This window comes from Cydia strobilella, chromosome 10 (assembly GCF_947568885.1).
Source record: "Cydia strobilella chromosome 10, ilCydStro3.1, whole genome shotgun sequence".
NCBI lineage: Eukaryota > Metazoa > Arthropoda > Insecta > Lepidoptera > Tortricidae > Cydia > Cydia strobilella.
This window is the reverse complement of record NC_086050.1, coordinates 9058423-9077417: the sequence shown is the minus strand read 5'-3', so window position 1 is coordinate 9077417 and position 18995 is coordinate 9058423. Positions and strand designations below refer to the sequence as shown.

Sequence of the window (18995 nt, the reverse complement as noted above, 5' to 3'; positions counted from 1 at the left end):
ACGCCAGCGCCAACCTCTTTGACGGTTCTAGGTAATTGAACAAAGGCGGTTTGGGGAGTGATGCGGAACTTTGTGATGTTTCTAAAGAACCCGTTAGCAGGCGCGGGCGCGGCGATCGTCTAACATCTTCGGCGTTACTGACGCTTGATCGGTTTCTTTATTAATTACGGGATCCCTTACACCCTAATGAATATTCAACACGCTGCGAGAACTAATTCGACCCGTCCTTAATGCAGCCCATGTTGGACTAGTTTTAGGCGGGATTTTTACGAGCACGTAATACTATATCATTACACTTTGATAAGCGATAAGTGCGATGGTGGGTCTTTCGCCGTTGTTGGTACTATAAAACGGGCCATATCGCCCGGCGCTGCTCACCCCGTGTTCCCAAGCGCGTCATCGTTTTATGACTTTTTTATTTGGCTTGATGGCCGGAGAAATGCAATACCACTCCCGATTCAGATTTCCGTGTGATATTAAAGCGTGCTCTACTTCAAAATATGTACGTAAAATGTTTTAACCGATTGAGGGCAGAGTGGGTCAACTGGGCGCCATAATATGGGCGCCCCGACAACAGTAACGTTACGTCCGAAAAATAAACAAAATTGTCCATCAAAACAGATTGGAATGCTCCGAACACAGTAACCCGCATACAGTCAGCAGCAGAAGTTGCTAAGCGGGCCAGGTGTTCAAAATGATCTTGACGCGACTTTATTGTTAAGAGAATAAGAGCGTGTCAAGGTAATTTTGAACACCTCGCCCGCTTAGCAACTTCTGCTGCTGACTGTACATATTTTACATCTGTGTTATAATGTTGTAGATTCAAAACAAAATCACAGAAAATAATCCTATATGTAACCGATACCTCGTAATAATCATGTCTTTGTTATGGCTTCATGTCATAATAGTGTAAACAATAAAGTTGCTTTTCGGGCACAATTCATGGAATTCATCGGACACCTCGGACCAGTGAGCTCAGACTCGAAGTAAAGAATACTGAATTTATTCTTTCACACGATTTAAGGTATCGAGGACCACACGATGCGCGCGCGCCGAGAACCGGAGAAGAGTCGATACCAATACCGATTGCATTTTGGGATGTCGACCACATACCGATACCACATTACACCGATTAACGGCGAGAGATAACCAACAATCGCATTAAATTATGTTTTCTATAGCCGATTCACACCTGTTCTAGAGAACCACAAATATCAACATCAAATAATTACATAAGACGATTCCAGTTGTGAGAACGTCGTCTCACAAAGTAATACAAGCTAAGAAACGGCAGATCCATTTGTCACTAGCTTAACAGTGATACAGATAAAAATAAAAATAAGAAATGACACAATAAGAAATGCCTGTCGTTTATAACTTCATAAGACATCTTCGTGTGCGCGCATAATAAACACATAAGCATTTGTGAAGTCGTTGCACCAATTGTGTGCGGGCTATTAGACGGTGAGCCGCGGTACCTACCTAACCTACTACACATATGGTACGGCAAGTACCTACGGCAATTAATGTTTCCAGAATACGAAATAGAAAAAGCGGAAAACATACCTATTTATGTGGATTCTTTAAATACCAAATTCTGTTGGTTTGTAAATTTTATAACAAACTTACCCGCAACAATGAGTGACCTTACCAGGTGGGCAAAGATTTCTCCCTTACATTTCGGCAAATGTAAGTTATTTTGCTTTGGCCTCCTGACCAGGTCATCAGATTTTTCTGTCTTTCGCCTTTCAGAAAACCATTCATCTATCTTATCACAAAGCGGATAGCGGATCCAGTGGCAAACATGCGCAAAATCGGTTCTGGCAACACTAAAAATTGCTGGCTTTAAGTCGTGTTTCACTGATTGATAGAACGGCCCCATCTGCGCGATCGCTTTCGCGCATCGAAAGTCAAAACATATCGTAAAAAAATATTGATCATCACACTTTAGTTAAACAAACACGCAACCTACCACGCGACATAATCACATTCCATCTGGTAGGTACTTATTGTTATTCCAAGATGCTCAATCTTGCACGGCACTACAGAAACGGTGCAATTAGTTGGACAGTGAAAGGACAAAATATTGAATTGCCATCTGCTACCGTGATGAAAGGCAAACGCCCCCTGTCGCCATTAATCATAATTACAACAAAAGTAAGAAAAAAGTGGAACTAAACTTCAATGAATCTAATAAGTTTCTAACAGATGCCGAAACTATAAAAGGAATCCGGATTGACTGAGCAATGCATTCAAAAAATAAAATTCAAATTGAAAATTCTAAAATCATAACCGGTGAGAAACGTATATAAAGTAACAGACGTATAGCCACGAGTCATATCAAATTACACCTACCGATTGCCATTAAGTTAATACCCCTTTATAATTCAAAGTTGAACAAAACTATTAGAATTTATGACTAGATCCCAATGAATAAAGAACCGGGAATCAAAGCGCCATCGTCACGGAAACCGATTAAAAACCAGAGAAAAAACTCGAAAGAGTTGAAAAAATTATCAACTATTCATAGGGTAGTCGACACTGTAAAGCACCCGCTGTTTTATCAAATATGGGATTAGTCGTTTCCAAGCCGGGTGCCTTTTGGTGGGGACTGGAGACAAATATTGTGACACGCGGGCGATCAAATAGAGATGGATGTATAACGGATTAAGGTTACCTCAATACGCACAATTGCGTGTTATTACTGCCTCACGCTAACAGCGAGTTAAATTAAGGATTTAGTTTTATGCTTTGAGATCTTAACTTAGGTTGATAAATGTGTGCGCTCACTGTCGAAATTCTTCTATAAAAATGTTTACGTGAGTGTTACTTTAACGTGTAGAGTAGACAGACGATGTATGTTATCGAATTTGGTCACACTTTATTATGTTTTACGTGTTGATACCTCGCGCATTTCTTCTACGTGATCGTAGAACTTGTTTACAGGAATAACAAAGAAAAGAACCAACACATTTTTACAAACATTTAGTTGCTTTGAAACTTAAAACATGCCGCCAAGAGAGCCCCTGTACTATAATAGTATTAGTAGTGACCCTGTCTACGAAGCTGGTGATCCTGGATTCGAATCCCCGTAAGGTTATTTTATTTGAGTGATACGATTACTTTATGGTGATAAGCACGAATAGGCCTTGCCGAATCGTGGATGCTTTTTATTTTGTATTTAAATATTACATAATATTATCGTCTATGAACACAAGGTTCTGCGTAGACCCGCCTATTGAGCTTACATTAGGACTATGCCGATGTGTTATATTGAACCTAATGTCCTACAATTTTTATTTCGAGCCCCCTAATTTTAGGTACAGACTCGGACTCCAGAAACCAATCAAGCATACTCGTAGATACACTACCGCTCATAACTATTTAGGCACTAGTATTTTTTTCCATACAATTATATATATGTATAAGTCGCAGTCGGGTAACAGTTTTTTGTGCAGTTTACTTTTTTAATTTAACAGAGATATCGAGCTTTAAAAATGATGTGCAGAATATTCGAGTACATTGTCTATTTACCAAATGGCAAGCGTAAAAAAATCCATAAATCGTTTTCCAGTACAAAATCGTTATATTTTGTATGAACTAGTACATAAGGGTTTTTTAAATCGTTGCATAAAGTAAACTCGAAATTTTAAAGGATGTATTTGGCAACAATTTGAGGCTCAATATATTTACCTAAATAAAAATTCAATCCAACATGTAAGAGAGTCGTTTGCCTGCGATCAAACAGTATGATTTTGAAAATAATTTTTGTATACAAATGTATGCTGAAAATTGCGGGTGCCTAAATACTTTTGAGCGGTAGAAGGTAGGTTACAAGTCGAGATATTCGTTTTCAAAATTAAAATTATTATTACCGTTTCAAATCGTATCGTATCGTTTTCAAAATTAAAATTTATATGGAAAAAAAAACCGGCCAAGTGAGAGTCGGACTCGCCCACCGAGGGTAGGGTTGCCACCCATATTATAATATATACTATAATATATTTCAGTTGTACTATATATTATGCAAAAACAATATAGTACGAAAAATACTATATTTTCATCACTCAAGAAAGGTTTATACAAAATGTCACCGATATCGCATCGTATGCGACTTGGATTTTTCATTCGCCTCAAGTCGGCGTCCTATTTTTTTTTCATTTTCCCCAGTAAATACTATATTTTTTCAATCATCATCATTCGCTTGCCCTTGTCCCATTCACTTGGGTTCGGCGCAGCATGTCTTTTTCTTCCATACATCTCTGTCACCCGTCATCTCATCATTCACTTGCGTTAGTTTCATATCATCTTTCACACAGTCCATCCACCTTTTCCTCGGTTTTCCTCTCCTCGTACTTCCCTCCACATTCATTCTTAATACCTTTCTTGTCACATGACTTTCATCCCCCCGCATCACAAAATACTATGTGTGTATAGAAAAAAGGTGGCAACCCTAACCGGGTTCCGTACTTTTTATTAAGTATTTGTTGTTATAGCGGCAACAGAAATACATTCTGTGAAAATTTCAACTTTCTAGCGATCACGGTTCATGAGATACAGCCTGCTGGCAGACAGACGGACAGCGGAGTCTTAGTAATAGGGTCCCGTTTTTACCCTTTGGAAACCCTAAAAAAGTGTGTGCGTGTAATCTTTACGCGCGATTGAAGTAAAACGATGACGTTTATCGCTATGCTGGCACTTTGACGTGTGTCCTATTGTGCGTGTACACTACTGAGCGTTACTTCCGTCAGAAAAAAAATCTTACCCTCTAGTCGTGCCTAAAGAAGTTTTACTATAAAAGACATGACATTTATTTATTTCACCTTATAGCAGTCGAGGCAGACGACGAAGCCGCACTTGCCGCAGTTTTACTTCAATAAAAACAACACTTATAGAGTCAAATAAAGATATTGCACATGCTAGTATTTTCTTTTCGTAAGGCCCGGAGCCCAAAAGGCGAGCTACAAGTTTACGCTACAGGGCGCAGCGTAAATAAAATCAAAGCTCAAGTCATCTCTTGAACTCGATTATCACATCTTCATGATTCCGAGTAGCAAACCAAACACACTTCTGATATCTCGGCGATGCAAGTGCTATGCAGAACAAATTAACACAGATCCACGGGGCTCTGTTTGCCATATAACTGTGGTGTGCCATGATGATTAAAAAAGGTCGCAAGTGTAATATAAATTATGAGGTATTATTTCGTTTTAGTGAGGCAAAGTCGTTGAGTGAATGGGCAGGCGGTGACAGTTATGCAAACAAGTGCTGGACCAATAATGCATTCATTGTCGGCTTACCCTTTGGCAGCTGCTATTGCGGATAGTGTGGTGTGTTGAGTCAGGTTTGGCTTGTGGGAGTTGTGGGTGGTGTAGTGCATACAGCGTAACTACTTAATGCTTAAACTGTGTAGAGTACATCAACAGTGACCGTTGTTTTTTCCTTTATCATTCCTATAATCGGGTAAGGGTCTCCCGGCACACAGCCACCACCCACGCGTAAAAATAGTAGCTAAAATGCCGAAAAAATATATAAGGTATCATTCCTATTATAAGAATTTGATAAAGCGGCTTTGAGAGAGACGGCTTTTTCTCACTGATTGTTTTTATTATATTTTTTTTAATATATGTATATATAGGTTTTTTTTGTTTGCAATAGGAATAGGAACTGAAGTAGTAGTCGACTAGGACTACTTGTCCTATATGACCAGATATTTATAAGATGTCGGATACGACCACAAAGAAGTAGAATGTAAAAAAGTAGAATGTAAAAGAATATAAAAAAGCATATTTATTTATTCATTGCTTAAATGTTTATTATTCAAAAGAAAACTTAAACCCACCTGTTTTATGGATTCGATAGAACTACCTATACCTACCTAGTACTGAAAAACCTCAGTGTAAATCATAAAACATATGTAGCTTTCCATCAGAGCAGCATTCGGGCATGGAACGCCACATCACTACACCTTATAAAACAAAGTCCCCCGGCGCGTCTGTCTGTATGTATGTATGTTCGCTGTAAAAACTACTGAACGGATTTTCATGCGGTTTTAAAGATTTAGGTGTATAATTTGTTAAGGTTTTGACCTGCGGCGGGTCGCTACTATCAAAGAGGATATAATAGGATAGAGCGGTACTGTCATAGCAAAGATAGATATAACTCCGTAATAGATGGATACAGTCTAAGGAAAAAACGTGCCTCGAAAATCACGAAAATTTGATTCTCGATCAGATAGCGCCACTAGTTTTAGCCTACTCTAGTATAGAGGGCTTTGACGGTTTCGTTTGTTATTTATAATTTTAACGCATATCCGTTAAAGAACATGGGTCAAAATCATATAAAAATAATTAATGCAAATAAAAAAATCATTTATCCATATTTAAATACATTTTCACATATTTTTATAAATCTTCATTTTTAGTTTTAAAGTATGTCGATAGATGGCAGTGAATTTACAGTGGTTACAAAATTTACTATGACAGTACCGCTCTATCTTATTATATCCTCTTTGGTCATAGTAAATTTTGTAACCACAGTAAATTCACTGCCATCTATCGACACAATTTAAAACTAAAAATGAAAATTTTAAAAATACGTTTAAATGTATTTAAATATGGATAAATGATTTTTTTTATTTGCATTAATTATTTTTATATGATTTTGACCCACGTTCTTTCACTGATATGCGTTAAAATTGTTAAATAACAAACGAAACCGTCAACGCCCTCTATACGAGAGTAGGCCAAAGGTAGTGGCGCCATCTGATCGAGAATCAAATTTTCGTGATTTTCGAGGCACGTTTTATTCTTAGACTGTATCCATCTATTACGGAGTTATATCTATCTTTGCTACTATCATCTATGGTGTAAATCCACAAATCACATGCGATTCTGAAACCCGTGGCGCCATCTATTACGTTCGTTTTAAACTAAAGCAGAACAAGTTACATTGCTCTACATGATGGTGTTGTTAAAGTCGTATTATAGATGGCGTTAAATAAATAGAAAAAGATATACCTATATATTTGGACTGAGACTTTGCTTTAAATTTAAAGCACCAGTATGTAGAGAAATAACAGGTTTGAATCATTCCAAAGCACTTTATAGCCTTTAGCAACAAGGCATCCACAAAGTCCTTGGTGCTTTCTAGGAACCAATTGCAGACTTTAGTAAGGGCAAAGACAGATATAACTCCGTAATAGATGGATACAGTCTTAAGGAAAAAACGTGCCTCGAAAATCAAGAAAATTTGATTTTCGATCAGAGGGCGCTACTAGCTTTGGCCTACTGTCGTATAGATGGCGTTGACGGTTTCGTTTGTTATTTAACAATTTTAACGCATATCAGTGAAAGAACATGGGTCAAAATCATAAAAATAATTAATGCAAATAAAAAAAATCATTTATCCATATTTAAATACATGTTATCGTATTTTTATAAATTTTCATTTTTAGTTTTAAGGTGTGTTGATAGATGGCAGTGAATTTACTGGGGTTACAAAATTTACTATGACAGTACCGCTCTATCTTATTATATCCTCTTTGGTAAGGGTGCTTACTGGGCACTGTGGGCCTAAATAACCACATAGGGGAGAGTGGGCATTTTAATCGTATAATTTGCAGTTACAACAAAGATGGAGTGTTCAAAGTTTTGAAATCTTACTAAAGCTACCCACTTGAGGCAGTTTTGCACACACCATTATTTAAAACTACCCCAATAATGTTTTAACAGCTGATTATATGAGTATTTATTATATTTGGGTTGGGTGTGATTCTCTTTTTTTTATAATTCCTTACCATTTTTACCTGTTAACAAATAAATAAATAAATTGCAATGTTTTTAATTATTTATAGTACACTTATTTAATATTTTGTAATATTGTAAATACAGATTTTTAATAAATATATTAAACAAGACTAAACGTACTGAGCCACTTAGTTCATGGAATTTAGGTAAATGCATTATTTGCATTTACTAAAATAACTAAAATATTATTAGGTCGTATTAATTAACGTACCTACATGTCAGTTAATATCAAGTCAGATATGAACATTTCTTATAGCCAGGCTAGTTTTGAACAGACTGCTAATCAAAACTGCCTACTATTTTTATGCCAAAACTACCCCAACTCCTATTTAAAAAAATAAACGTCTTTATTTTCGATAAACATTGCAAATCTTGATTATTCATCCTTCGTCACTAAACATAATAGATTGTTCTATCTAATAAATTAAGTTTCACTTACCACTTCCTTCAAATACAGCCTGAGAAACCTTACAAATGTGCACAATAACCGCTCACAGGTAGCATCAAAAACAAACTATGCAACTGCACAGTCTATAAAACAATACAGTCATTCGACGAAGCCGTCTACACAGGGCAATCGTGCGGGGTGCGAGGGGTGTACCACGCGCACCCGAGCCGCATACATTCGCCATTGTTAGTAGCTTGGTACACGTCAAAGTCGTGGATCCACTGTATACTTTTTACACTGTGGCTACTGGTTCATTCATGTTCTGTCAAACGTCAAATCTGCCAGGTGACAGCTTCGTGGGTCGCTGTTGCAAGCCCAAAATATGGATTTGAATCATTATCGCATCAAAATTACATTTTTGAACGCATTCGTTCTAAGCTGCCTCCAGTGATAGCTGCCCCCCTCTCCCCTACTATGGCGAAACGTAGCACAGGGTGGTGCAGACTCAGCATAGACACAGAGAAGAAGTCCTTGCACATCCATATAATTACTTTCAATGAAGTTAAAATTTCTCATAATCAAAATGGATCCTGCTGTTTGAAGCTTCAGGACTTGACCGAGAAATGTAATAGGTGGCAATACAACAGATCGGGAATGGTTGCAGTGATACAAGTTTCCGTTTTTTTTTATATGCTGTTCTTTCTCGTAAAGATACTGAAGTGCATAGTTTTGCAAGGAGATAATATTTATAAAATAAATTAATATATGCTGGGTTAAAGATATATGTCTTTGTAGAAATCTCTTATTTACTCTTATGAAATCAGCGCTTGTATAAAGCATCCAAGAACATTAATCAATATTTTTCCCATACCTCAGCAGCAGATTCCAAATTATCTTGACGCGACTTTATTGTTATGAGAATAAGAGTGTGTCAAGGTAATTTTGAACACCTCGCTCGCTTAGCAACTTCTGCTGCTGACTGTACATTGTATAACACAGCAATTTCTTAAAGATTCCATTACAAAATAGTATTAAAGGATTAATTTGTAACAGATTTTATTAAAAAAATACTCTAATTCCTGAAGATTGTGACTTTTTTTTTTATCGTGTGGCATATGACAATAATTGTAAAATAGAAACAGTGTAAGTATTGTAAGTTATTAAAGATCTACACATAGACCAGTCAGCCACTTTATGGCTTCGTCGCTCAAGGTGATCAGGTCTTCAGGAGGGCCGGCAACATAACGCGTTATAGGACAGTCATGAATGATGTGCTGGATGGTTTGAGCTTGCGCACCGCAACCACAGGCCGGGGAATCCACCCACCCACAGCGGCGGATATTTTGTTATGAATTATAAGAAAAGATTTTTATGTACTATTTAAAATTTACCAAATAAATACCAAAAATGCAATCAAAACTGTTTATAATAACATCTCTTCGGGCCCTGTCAACAGCTTTATATCTTTGGCATTCAATATTGTGACGGCCAATTATATAAGTTGGACGCACGTCAATTATTTAAGGAAACTACACAAATGATAACCAGGCACACAAAAAGGTACTCACCTTCCTGAGAGGAACTTTGAAGCAAACAATCCTTGTTCCTTCAATTACTTTGCCACATGCCTTGTACGGTATCCACCTGAAAAGAACATGAATTAAAACAATCGAACGATTCGACTCAAAAAACAACAATATGCATGTTTACCCACCGATCTGGAATACTTTTACTCATCTTCACCGATGTCGTGCTAATACCACTGCGTGTCACTGTAACGTTATGGAGAAATGTTTTTAAGAATGATTGCAAACATCGTATCAGTGGAATTTTGAATTGATAGTTAAATAAATGTAAATAAATAGAAGAAGACTAACCTAAAATCTAAATAAGTTCAGACATTCAGTGACGTAATGACGTTGACAGACTAGAGCCACACCACAGAATAAGCAGCAAAGACGCTGATTAGCGAACTAGGCTCCACACTCGCGTTCGCGGCTTCGCGCCGTGATTCGCGCATGAGTGTGGAGGGCCCTCAAGATATAACTCCTCCGTAAGTATAAGCACAGATTAATAAATAGTTACTACGTAACAGATACATCATTCATACAAAAGCGAAAATACCTACGCTATAATAGCCTACAAAATCTTAATAATAATACCTGCTGCTCAGGACGAGAAGAAATGTACCATAAGTACGCGCACAAAGAGTCGAGACTCTCCTATATATTATACTACCCTTTGATGCGCGCACTTTCATACTTACCCATAGGGTTGATGTGAGAGACAAAATAGTTGCGGACACAAAAGTTTCTCTCGTGCGCGAATCACATGCAACTTAGTCGCCAGGCGATTTATTTGTCGTAAAGAGACAAATGAATCACCTGGCGACTAAGTTACTCGTGCTCGCATACTATACCCTAAAGATGAATAAAGTCTAATGGGCCCTCCACACTCGTGCGAATCGCGGCGCGAAGCCGCTAACGCGAGTGTGGAGTCTAGTTCGCTAATCAGCGAAATCGAGTGTGGAGGGGCTTTAGATTCATGTTTTTCGAGCTTTGTTTTTGTTCTATACTCTGGCAAGCCATTTCCGTCAGTAGAAAAGAGCGGCAAATTTGAAAAATGTAAGCGCGAAGGGTTATCGCCCCATAGAAATATGAATTTTGCGGTTTTTTCTACTGACAAACTTGTTTGACCGGCTATAACTTTCCATATTGTTTAAGTAATATTTAAAACAGCTACACGATGATAATGATTCCCGCATACCGAGCGTGTGACATTTAAAATGTCCAGAAGGACGAATATAAAAAAAAAGAAAATAAATATATTATAACCTTAAAACTGTTTATTACATTTTTAAATTACATGTATTAATACAGTACGAGCTTTAAAAGACTTAAATTAAACTTGGTTACTGTAATTGCATTCTTAATTAATGAATCGTATCTTTTGAATTTTGAAAACAGCAAAGAGGTTTTAATGGTTGCTATAGGAACAAAACAATGAAAAGAAAATCTTGTTTGATCGAAGTATACGAACTATCCGAAGATTCTGGTTGCAACAGTTTTGAAAAGAGAATAAGAGGTATTTTCAATAGCACTGATAAGTCCAAAATGCACAGAAACACTATTTGGTACAAGTCTCTTCTTGGAGCTGAGAAAAGCTGCTTAAAACAGGATAAGATAAAAAAGATCCACTATAAGTTCGAAGATGACAAGGAAATGGTAGAGGAATATAACGTGGACACGCAGGTTTTGCTCAGAAGAGCTTGGAAGGTAAAAGGCAAGCTCGGCGGTGAGGGCAAGTGGGATGTGGAAATAGGAGACCCAATTCCTGATGCTACGCCTCGTATAGAAGCTGCTGAAATTGTTGAAAGTAATGATCAGGTGTGTTATTTATAAAATACTTTATTTCATGCTTTGGTATCCTGATAATCTTGCCCATTTTTGGTAATGTAGTCCTTAATACCCTAACATTTATTTATCATACATGTAATGTAATTAACAAGCTGTCTGTCTCATAACCCATCTTATACGATCCCATGCATATGGTTCTTCTAAAAAAAATTATACATGTATTTATGAACCAGAGTGCAATATATACAAAGTTAATAATATAGTTATCTTAGAGTCTGGTAAACTATTAATGTAAAATTGGAAATTTGGAAATAAAGGCTTTTTTTATTTTTATTTATTTTATTTAGAGTCTGGTAACTGGTGACCGAAAACCTGGTGGCTTCCTCGCACAATGTATCGTCATTCCTATACAACATGGAAATGCCATCAGCATCCTTGGTACAATGCCACAAGGGCCTACTTAAGATTTAAGCTAGTTGTTAATTTAGTTTAGTATTTGTATTGTAGTACCTCTGTATATTTAATTATGTAAATAAAAGAACAATTTATGGAGGAGACAGTGAGTTATAAAAAATATAATATACCTGTGTATATCTTGAAGGATCTGCAGAATAGTATAATTTTCCGTACAGGATTCCTGCTCCGTCTTTGCATTTGAATGCTTTGATATGTCGTCTCGTGCCTCTGACTCTTATGGAGACAGCTCTTATTACAGAAATTTGTACTAACTTTCAGCCAGAAAATTATTTGTGAATATGCCTTTCCCCATTTATCATTTAATTTTATTTATTTATTTATTTGTTTGGCATATACAGTATGGTATTTAATTTTGATGCTGTTTTCTTTAAGAAACTTATTGTATTCAGTCCAGTCCAGTCACAGACCATTATCTGAGAGTCCAGTTTTTTGCCATGTGAGGTTGCTGTAAGAAGAAGTGTCAGCATTTACTATGCGAACGTCAAAGAATGCTTTCCTTGCAGGTTCCCACACACTGTTTAGTAGTAAATCCCCTATGAGGGCTGGTTGTGTCGTGGTTGTGTCACAGTGGCATCGCGGTTCAATATGTAAATAAATTATTTTTCCACCCTAATAAAGGCCTTCCATTCCGCTGTATTTTCAATCCTCATTTTGACAAATCAAAATTGCATTTGCAAGTTTAAATTTATTTTGTGGGCTGCTAGATGATAAAAAATACTCCTTGTGAAAAAGTTATAAAACTAAATTACATTAATCTAAAAACCCCTTTTCAGCCAATTGTTTCAAGACGCAACACTAGAGTCAATCTAGAATGGAGGATTAGAAATCTGCCATACCCCATTGAGACTTACTCCGTTAGTGCCAACAATGAGGAGAAATATATCATAGTTCGGACAACCAATAAGAAGTATTTCAAGAAGCTACAAGTACCTGAATTGATGAGATTAAATGTACCTTTAGAACAGGCTAATATACAGTTCAGTCATCAATTTAACACACTTATCATTGTGGTAAGTCAATTTTGTATAATAATTAAGATCTTGATTGCAAAGTTGTATTGTATTTTCATTCATAATATGAAGACAAAAATACTCCTCTGCTGTCTGTATTACAGAATTGATTTTTCATTAGCATGTAATTGAACGTCAACTTTCTCATTTCAGTATAAGAAACCTCAACAACTTTTGGATTTAGATAAGGACTGGTATGAAGAACTAAAAAAGGTCAAGGCAGTGAAAGATATACCCAATGAATGCCAAACTCAATAGTTTTTTCTTAATCTTGCAAAATAAGAAGGTTTATGTTTTATGTAATAATTTTATTTACGTAACTTAATTTTAAATCTAGTCTTAACATAAAATAAGATTAAACATTTCATTTAATTAAATGAATAATGATAAGGCTCTGATTTTATTTATTACCACTTAGGTAGGTAAGGTTAACCCTTTAGGCGCAAGTGAGCTAATGAAAACCTTACTTGAAAGTGTGAAGGTTATTTTGACAGCGTACATCATAACACCTATAGTCGAATCGCTTAACTTCAAACTGGTAAATCCATCCGTCAGATTTTGCGATTTTGGTATTAAGAAAATGTAATAGGGTAGATATTTGCTCAGATGGTCGAATGGATTTACCAGAGTTTGAAGTTAAGCGACACTGTTGTCCATGGTGCGGGCACGACTAGTAGCGACAACTAGGTGTTCTTAGCATTTAAAATGTTTACATTATGATTTGACACTGGCAGGATTGGTGAACATGTTACAATGACTACATACATTTTACTTGATTGCAAGATTTCAACATTGTGTGCTAGCATTTTGTCAGGCTCTTGATCTTCACATATTGCCTCAAAATTCAAATGCAAAAAGTCAGACTATAATGTCAAGATCCAATGCAAGGACTAAAATATAAACTATATATTCAGTAGACACTCAATCTTTTTTAAATAGGTTGTATCTTTACTAATCATCCATAACCAATGCTTTTGCCTGTTCCTGCAATTCCTTCTCATCAATCTCTTTGTCCAACAACCCTCTAGCTTTCAAGTATTCTCCATATTGTTTTGGGATCCCCATAAACGTTTTTATTTTGGCCCTAATTTGCTTCCAGGTTTCCTGATAAAAGTTTTTTTTGTCTCTGGCCATCGCTTTATAGTCATGGCCATATTTGTCTAATAAATATGTGAGGTATTCCACTTGGCCTTTGGGTAACCTGTAAGAAAAAATTACATTGTGTTTATGAAGTACAATATTGTGTAAAAATAATTTTTAGAACAGATTTTCTTGTTGAAATTTGGGCTTAAATTAGCTTTACATCTGGCTTAGCATAATCACTATAAACAATACTTTAGGCTAATGTGAACTAATTTTTAGGGTTCCGTACCCAAAGGGTAAAAATGGGACCCTATTACTAAGACTCCAATATCCGTCTATCTGTCACCAGGCTGTATCTCATAAACCGTGATAGCTACAGTTGAAATTTTCACAGATGATGTATTTTTGTTGCCACTATAACAACAAATACTAAAAACAAAATAAAATAAATATTTAAGTGCGGCCTCTATACAACAAACATGATTTTTTTTGGCATTTTTTGCGTAATGGAACCCTTCGTGCGCGAGTCAACTCGAACTTGGCCGGTTTTTTATGGAGACAAATATTATTGTTTCTAACACTAATCACATTTTAAATCACATTTAGAAACGGGTCTATCGCGAATTTATTTTGTTACCTTTATTTACCGACGTTTCGACACAGGTTTCACTGGTCGTGGTCGCGGCTAACTGACGTCCCAGCAAAATGTCAAAACAGAACACACTAATCACATTCTCTAATGACAGTTTCCAAATTGATATCAATAATGGGTTCCCTCGAGTTGGTCAACCAAAAAAGCATGCAGATAAAAAATTGAAGTGAACCTTAGTATATCTAATTGATATGCCTGTTATCAGGTCGGATGATGTATCAATAGCTAAAGTGCAATAGGTTTTGTGAGCAAACATAATGTACTATACTTTGTCACTTCACTGATTAATTCAAGTACTGATTGTTTTAAACCTTTTCATTTAAGCGTAAATGTGTTGGTGTGCACTCACATGAATCTTCTTTCTCTTGGTGCTCGGGCTTCTTTTTCTAATCTTTCCACAACTTCTTTTTTAGGAATTATCTTCACTTCAGTATCTTCTTCCGATTCGGACGATTCCTCCTGGTTGACAATTTTTTTAGCCCGTTTTAACTGTTCCTGCTTGTAATTCGGAATTTTAATCGCTTTATTAGGATCATTCGCTAGTCCCATCTCTTTAAGATTACGAAGTGTCGACTTTTTCATGTCCCAGGCTTCCTTAAGGGTTGTACTGCAAATATTAAAATCTGTTTCGTTAACTGTCCTTATTAATTAAATAATTGTGATAGGACACGTAAACACGAAAATCATACCAATTTACTTGACCAGTACTGCGTTGTTTAAGATGCATTCTTTTGCGATTTAGTTTGTGAAGGTACTTCTTTTTACGATGCTGCTTTTTAATCTTCATGTTGATTGTGTTTTACTTCAAAAAAGTGAATTAATGCAACAAAAATTAAGCTAAACAACTACAACGCAAAACCACGTGTATTTGACGTTTGGTTTTGGTCAGTTTGGTTTGGTGATTGGTGAAATGAAATTAATGAAATGGTGTTGGCCGGTCCAAGTGTTTAGCAGAATTGTGTCAAATTTTTGTTTTTCATGCCCTGGATGCCAGCCCTTTAAGCCAAATCTCATAAGTTGCTCCAGACTACGCGGCGCGAAGACGTAGTGTCCACACTCACGTTCGCGGCTTCGCGCCGTGATTCGCGCATGTGTGGAGGGGCCCTATAGAAAAAGGGGCAAGCTATGATGGCGCCATTTTTGCAAACCTTTGACAGTTGCCAACCCCATTGTTCCTCACAGGCGCACGCGTTTCGCTGATCTATGTAATGCTAGGTCTATGGTCTAACGACTTTAATGGCCGTAAAGGTCATTGTGCGACGCATACATAAGTAAGAGTGAGAAAGAGATATCGCTTTCTCGCTCTTACTTATGATGCGTCGCACAATGACCTTGGTGCGGTGCGACGGTGAGTTCCGAACTTAAAGCTATGCTGAGAGGTGGACGTTAGTGATTGGCATGTGATTGGGTCGTGCAATTTTCGGCCGTGCATATTCATCGGACTTCTATCAAAGTCAGTGACAGTAGTGACACTGACAGGTTGCTACTTGCTTTGCTTTGCTTGTTCATTTATTTTATTGAGGTTATTTTTTCAGTGTGAGCGCCAAGTATTTCTTTTCTGAATTTACTATTTAATTTAATACAAAAAATATTTAAAATGCCACAAACAGGCGCAACAAGATATCAGAAGTTTCTCAAATCTGAGAAATCGAAAACCAAGTTAAAAAATAAGCAAGCTAAGAAGAAAGACTTGCCAAGGGGTACGAACGTAACGAAGACGAATTTTAAAGTAAAACAGATCGTAATAAAAGAACAACTGAAACAGCATGGTGACAACGAAGCCTTGTCTGCTCGGAAGCTGAACGCGAAAGAGCTCTTGTCGAGATTAAATCATTTTAACACCCAATCCTGTAAAGACGCCTTAGAAGGTATAAAGGAACTGATAAGCGGACATGTGAATGTGCTGGAAGACAACCTGGGCCAGCTCATTAATGGAGTGGCTCCATTGGTACTTAATATTGAAGCTGTTGTAAGTATATAACCATAATATTTAACATGCAAGTTAGAATTCCTTTAAAAAATTAAGTTACTCTAGCATTTTAATGTACAATCGAAAATAACATTCGATTCCCTTTAAACAAAACTCGGGCTCCAAGATATTTTCATTGCAATTAAAAATGATAACAATTTTTTCAGGTACGCAGAGAGGCTTTGAAGGTCCTACATTTGATGCTTTCTAATGTAACTGTAGAAAAAACAGAACCATTCTTTGATATTCTGTCCACTTACCTCAGGAGTGCCATGACACACATAGACAACAGGATTCAAGAGGATTCCCTACTGTTTCTTGATATACTCCTCATTTGCTGTTCTGAAAATGTAGCAAAGGATTTCCACAGGATCATTCCAAATTTCTTAGATATGATTTCCAAATTAAGGGTAGATTCGAAGCCAGGAAGAACACTGACTGTCAATTTGAACAGCCAAATAACTAGTGTAAAATGGAGAGTTAAAGTATTACACAGGCTGCAAGACTTTCTAAGAAAGTATGTGGAACACAACAAAATCAATGTGGTTGACAAGGAACTTGCAGCCAACACAAAATTCTTTGACAGATCAAAGAGGAACCACTACCACTTATACAATCATAGTTACACAGCAGTATGCCATGTGTCATCATTTTCAGCTAAGAATACACAAGATGCATCAATTGATGAGGCTGAGAAATTCATCAAATACATTGAAACTTTAATGCCATTGCTTTTTGAAGCTTGGGTGGAAGTATGTGCTAATGCTTATTCAGACAAAAATATTGAAACATTAGTAAGTGAAGACTCGGCAAGCTTACTAAAGCGCATCCTGGAAGTAATAACATTATTGTGGGACCTGGTCCAATACCTGAACAAGAAGAATCCTCACTCAAACATTGAAAACCTTTATAGGCAGAATTACCGCAAGTCTTTCAGCCAACACTTTGTGCAACCTTTCCCATTTGCAACAAACATAAGGTCAAGAAAACAAAGAGGGAACCAACCCAACTCAAACTTTGAAGATTTGATTACAGATCCTAAGTTAATTATTGAAAACTTACTCATTTGCCAAATGTTTATTGCTCTCAATCCAAATGTGCACATAAAAAATCAGAGCAAGGAAATAAGTTCAGTTCTCAACTACATGGAAAAGATATTTAATGAGAATGCTGAAGTAGATGTCAGTGATCTCCTAATTAAGATTTTAGATAATGTATTCTCTAATGATGTCAATAATTGGACTAGAACACTTTCTGTCATGGATGCCTTATTGAGAAAAGTAATATGGGCATACTTTAACAAAAATCTACCAAGTCAATTTAGACAGAAGATCTTTTCTCTTCTATGTAGTATAGCACTGAGTGATAAGTTGGCTCATTTTCATGCAAGTGATGCTTATGACATGTGGCTCAAGAATTTGCCCGATATTTTACTTGAGGATTCAGTGACTGTGCAAGTTGTTAATATCCTAAACAAGTTTGCCATTGCTAATAACACAATCTTCAATTCTGTAGTTAAACCAAAACTGCTCAATATTATTGAAAACCTACCAAAAATTTCTGTATCTGACAGTGTGAACCCTACAAGTTACTATAAGATATTCTCCTTACTATATTGGATTGAGTGTTGGGATGATGCATCTTTGAATTTATTGGAAAATCAGTTAATCAATAATGCTTATGATTTGGATCATGGGAAATATATTTTTGATACTCTGAGACACAGAAGTGCTACTAATGTATGTGTTGCTTAACTTCAAACTTGGGAAAATCCATTCGATCCTCTTACGGCAATAATCTGACAGTTGGATTGAAGTTAAGCGACTCGGTATGACAGTAACAGCTCAGATAAGATGGAAATTCAAACAATAATTCATAGCACCAATGCAGTAGTTTCATAAGATGGTGTTGACACGACACGCCATACAATTTATTGTGCTATATCAGCAAGTTTTTCCAGTACAATAATGAATCTATTTAATTTTGACATGTGCATCGTAAATGAATCGTTGTATTTTTTTTTTTTAGTTAAGTATTTGTTTTTTTGTATGGATTGACATGTTATCAAATAATTAATTAAATTGTATGTAGTTATTACAAATTATGAATTTTATTTTATTTGTTTTTCACTTGTCTTCACTTGTTATTTAATTTATTTAATTTTATTATTAAAAATATATTTATTTGCTGACATGTCCCATAATTACTCAGTTTAATTTAATTAAGTTATAAGCATGTATGTAATTAGTTTG

General features: G+C 36.3%; 4 protein-coding genes across 5 annotated transcripts in view; 2 read left to right on the top strand and 2 right to left on the bottom strand.

Annotated features, from left to right (window-relative positions):
* LOC134744632 (RNA/RNP complex-1-interacting phosphatase) overlaps positions 1 to 10086 on the bottom strand; it is an 83338-nt gene extending 73252 nt beyond the window's left edge. Inside the window, exons 1-2 of one of the 2 annotated variants that reach the window (XM_063678516.1) lie at positions 9911 to 10086; positions 9765 to 9840 (exon numbers count right to left, since the gene is read on the bottom strand). In XM_063678516.1, the coding sequence (XP_063534586.1) occupies positions 9765 to 9840; positions 9911 to 9933 (99 nt within the window). In that variant the 5' untranslated portion in view covers positions 9934 to 10086. The remainder of the gene's footprint in view (positions 1 to 9764; positions 9841 to 9910) is intronic. The other variant, XM_063678517.1, reaches the window with a different exon arrangement.
* Positions 10087 to 11025: 939 nt separating this feature from the next.
* LOC134744668 (protein DPCD) lies at positions 11026 to 13429 on the top strand. The gene is made up of 3 exons (XM_063678573.1): positions 11026 to 11582; positions 12803 to 13039; positions 13193 to 13429. Exons 1-3 carry the CDS (start codon positions 11199 to 11201, stop codon positions 13295 to 13297), a joined length of 726 nt encoding a protein of 241 aa, XP_063534643.1. The 5' UTR covers positions 11026 to 11198; the 3' UTR covers positions 13298 to 13429.
* A 553-nt stretch (positions 13430 to 13982) lies between these two features.
* On the bottom strand, positions 13983 to 15690 carry LOC134744687 (nucleolar protein 16). The gene is made up of 3 exons (XM_063678596.1): positions 15464 to 15690; positions 15124 to 15381; positions 13983 to 14240 (listed from the first exon to the last, which is right to left on the bottom strand). The coding sequence occupies exons 1-3, from the start codon at positions 15559 to 15561 to the stop codon at positions 13991 to 13993; spliced, it is 606 nt and encodes a 201-aa protein (XP_063534666.1). The 5' UTR covers positions 15562 to 15690; the 3' UTR covers positions 13983 to 13990.
* A 579-nt stretch (positions 15691 to 16269) lies between these two features.
* On the top strand, positions 16270 to 18709 carry LOC134744967 (testis-expressed protein 10 homolog). Its single transcript, XM_063678915.1, has 2 exons — positions 16270 to 16743; positions 16911 to 18709. Exons 1-2 carry the CDS (start codon positions 16372 to 16374, stop codon positions 18495 to 18497), a joined length of 1959 nt encoding a protein of 652 aa, XP_063534985.1. The 5' UTR covers positions 16270 to 16371; the 3' UTR covers positions 18498 to 18709.
* The last annotated feature ends 286 nt before the right edge of the window (positions 18710 to 18995 follow it).

Excerpts from the sequence above, each read along its gene's own strand:
- LOC134744668 (XM_063678573.1), top strand. The coding sequence starts at position 11,199 with ATGAAAAGAAAATCTTGTTTGATCGAAGTATACGAACTATCCGAAGAT. Across the intron at positions 11,583-12,802 it reads TTGTTGAAAGTAATGATCAG|CCAATTGTTTCAAGACGCAA; the intron begins GTGTGTTATTTA and ends ACCCCTTTTCAG. Across the intron at positions 13,040-13,192 it reads TTAACACACTTATCATTGTG|TATAAGAAACCTCAACAACT; the intron begins GTAAGTCAATTT and ends TTCTCATTTCAG.
- LOC134744687 (XM_063678596.1), bottom strand. The coding sequence starts at position 15,561 with ATGAAGATTAAAAAGCAGCATCGTAAAAAGAAGTACCTTCACAAACTA. Across the intron at positions 15,382-15,463 it reads AGTACTGGTCAAGTAAATTG|TACAACCCTTAAGGAAGCCT; the intron begins GTATGATTTTCG and ends TAATATTTGCAG. Across the intron at positions 14,241-15,123 it reads CCAAGAGAAAGAAGATTCAT|GTTACCCAAAGGCCAAGTGG; the intron begins GTGAGTGCACAC and ends TTTTTCTTACAG.
- LOC134744967 (XM_063678915.1), top strand. The coding sequence starts at position 16,372 with ATGCCACAAACAGGCGCAACAAGATATCAGAAGTTTCTCAAATCTGAG. Across the intron at positions 16,744-16,910 it reads TACTTAATATTGAAGCTGTT|GTACGCAGAGAGGCTTTGAA; the intron begins GTAAGTATATAA and ends CAATTTTTTCAG.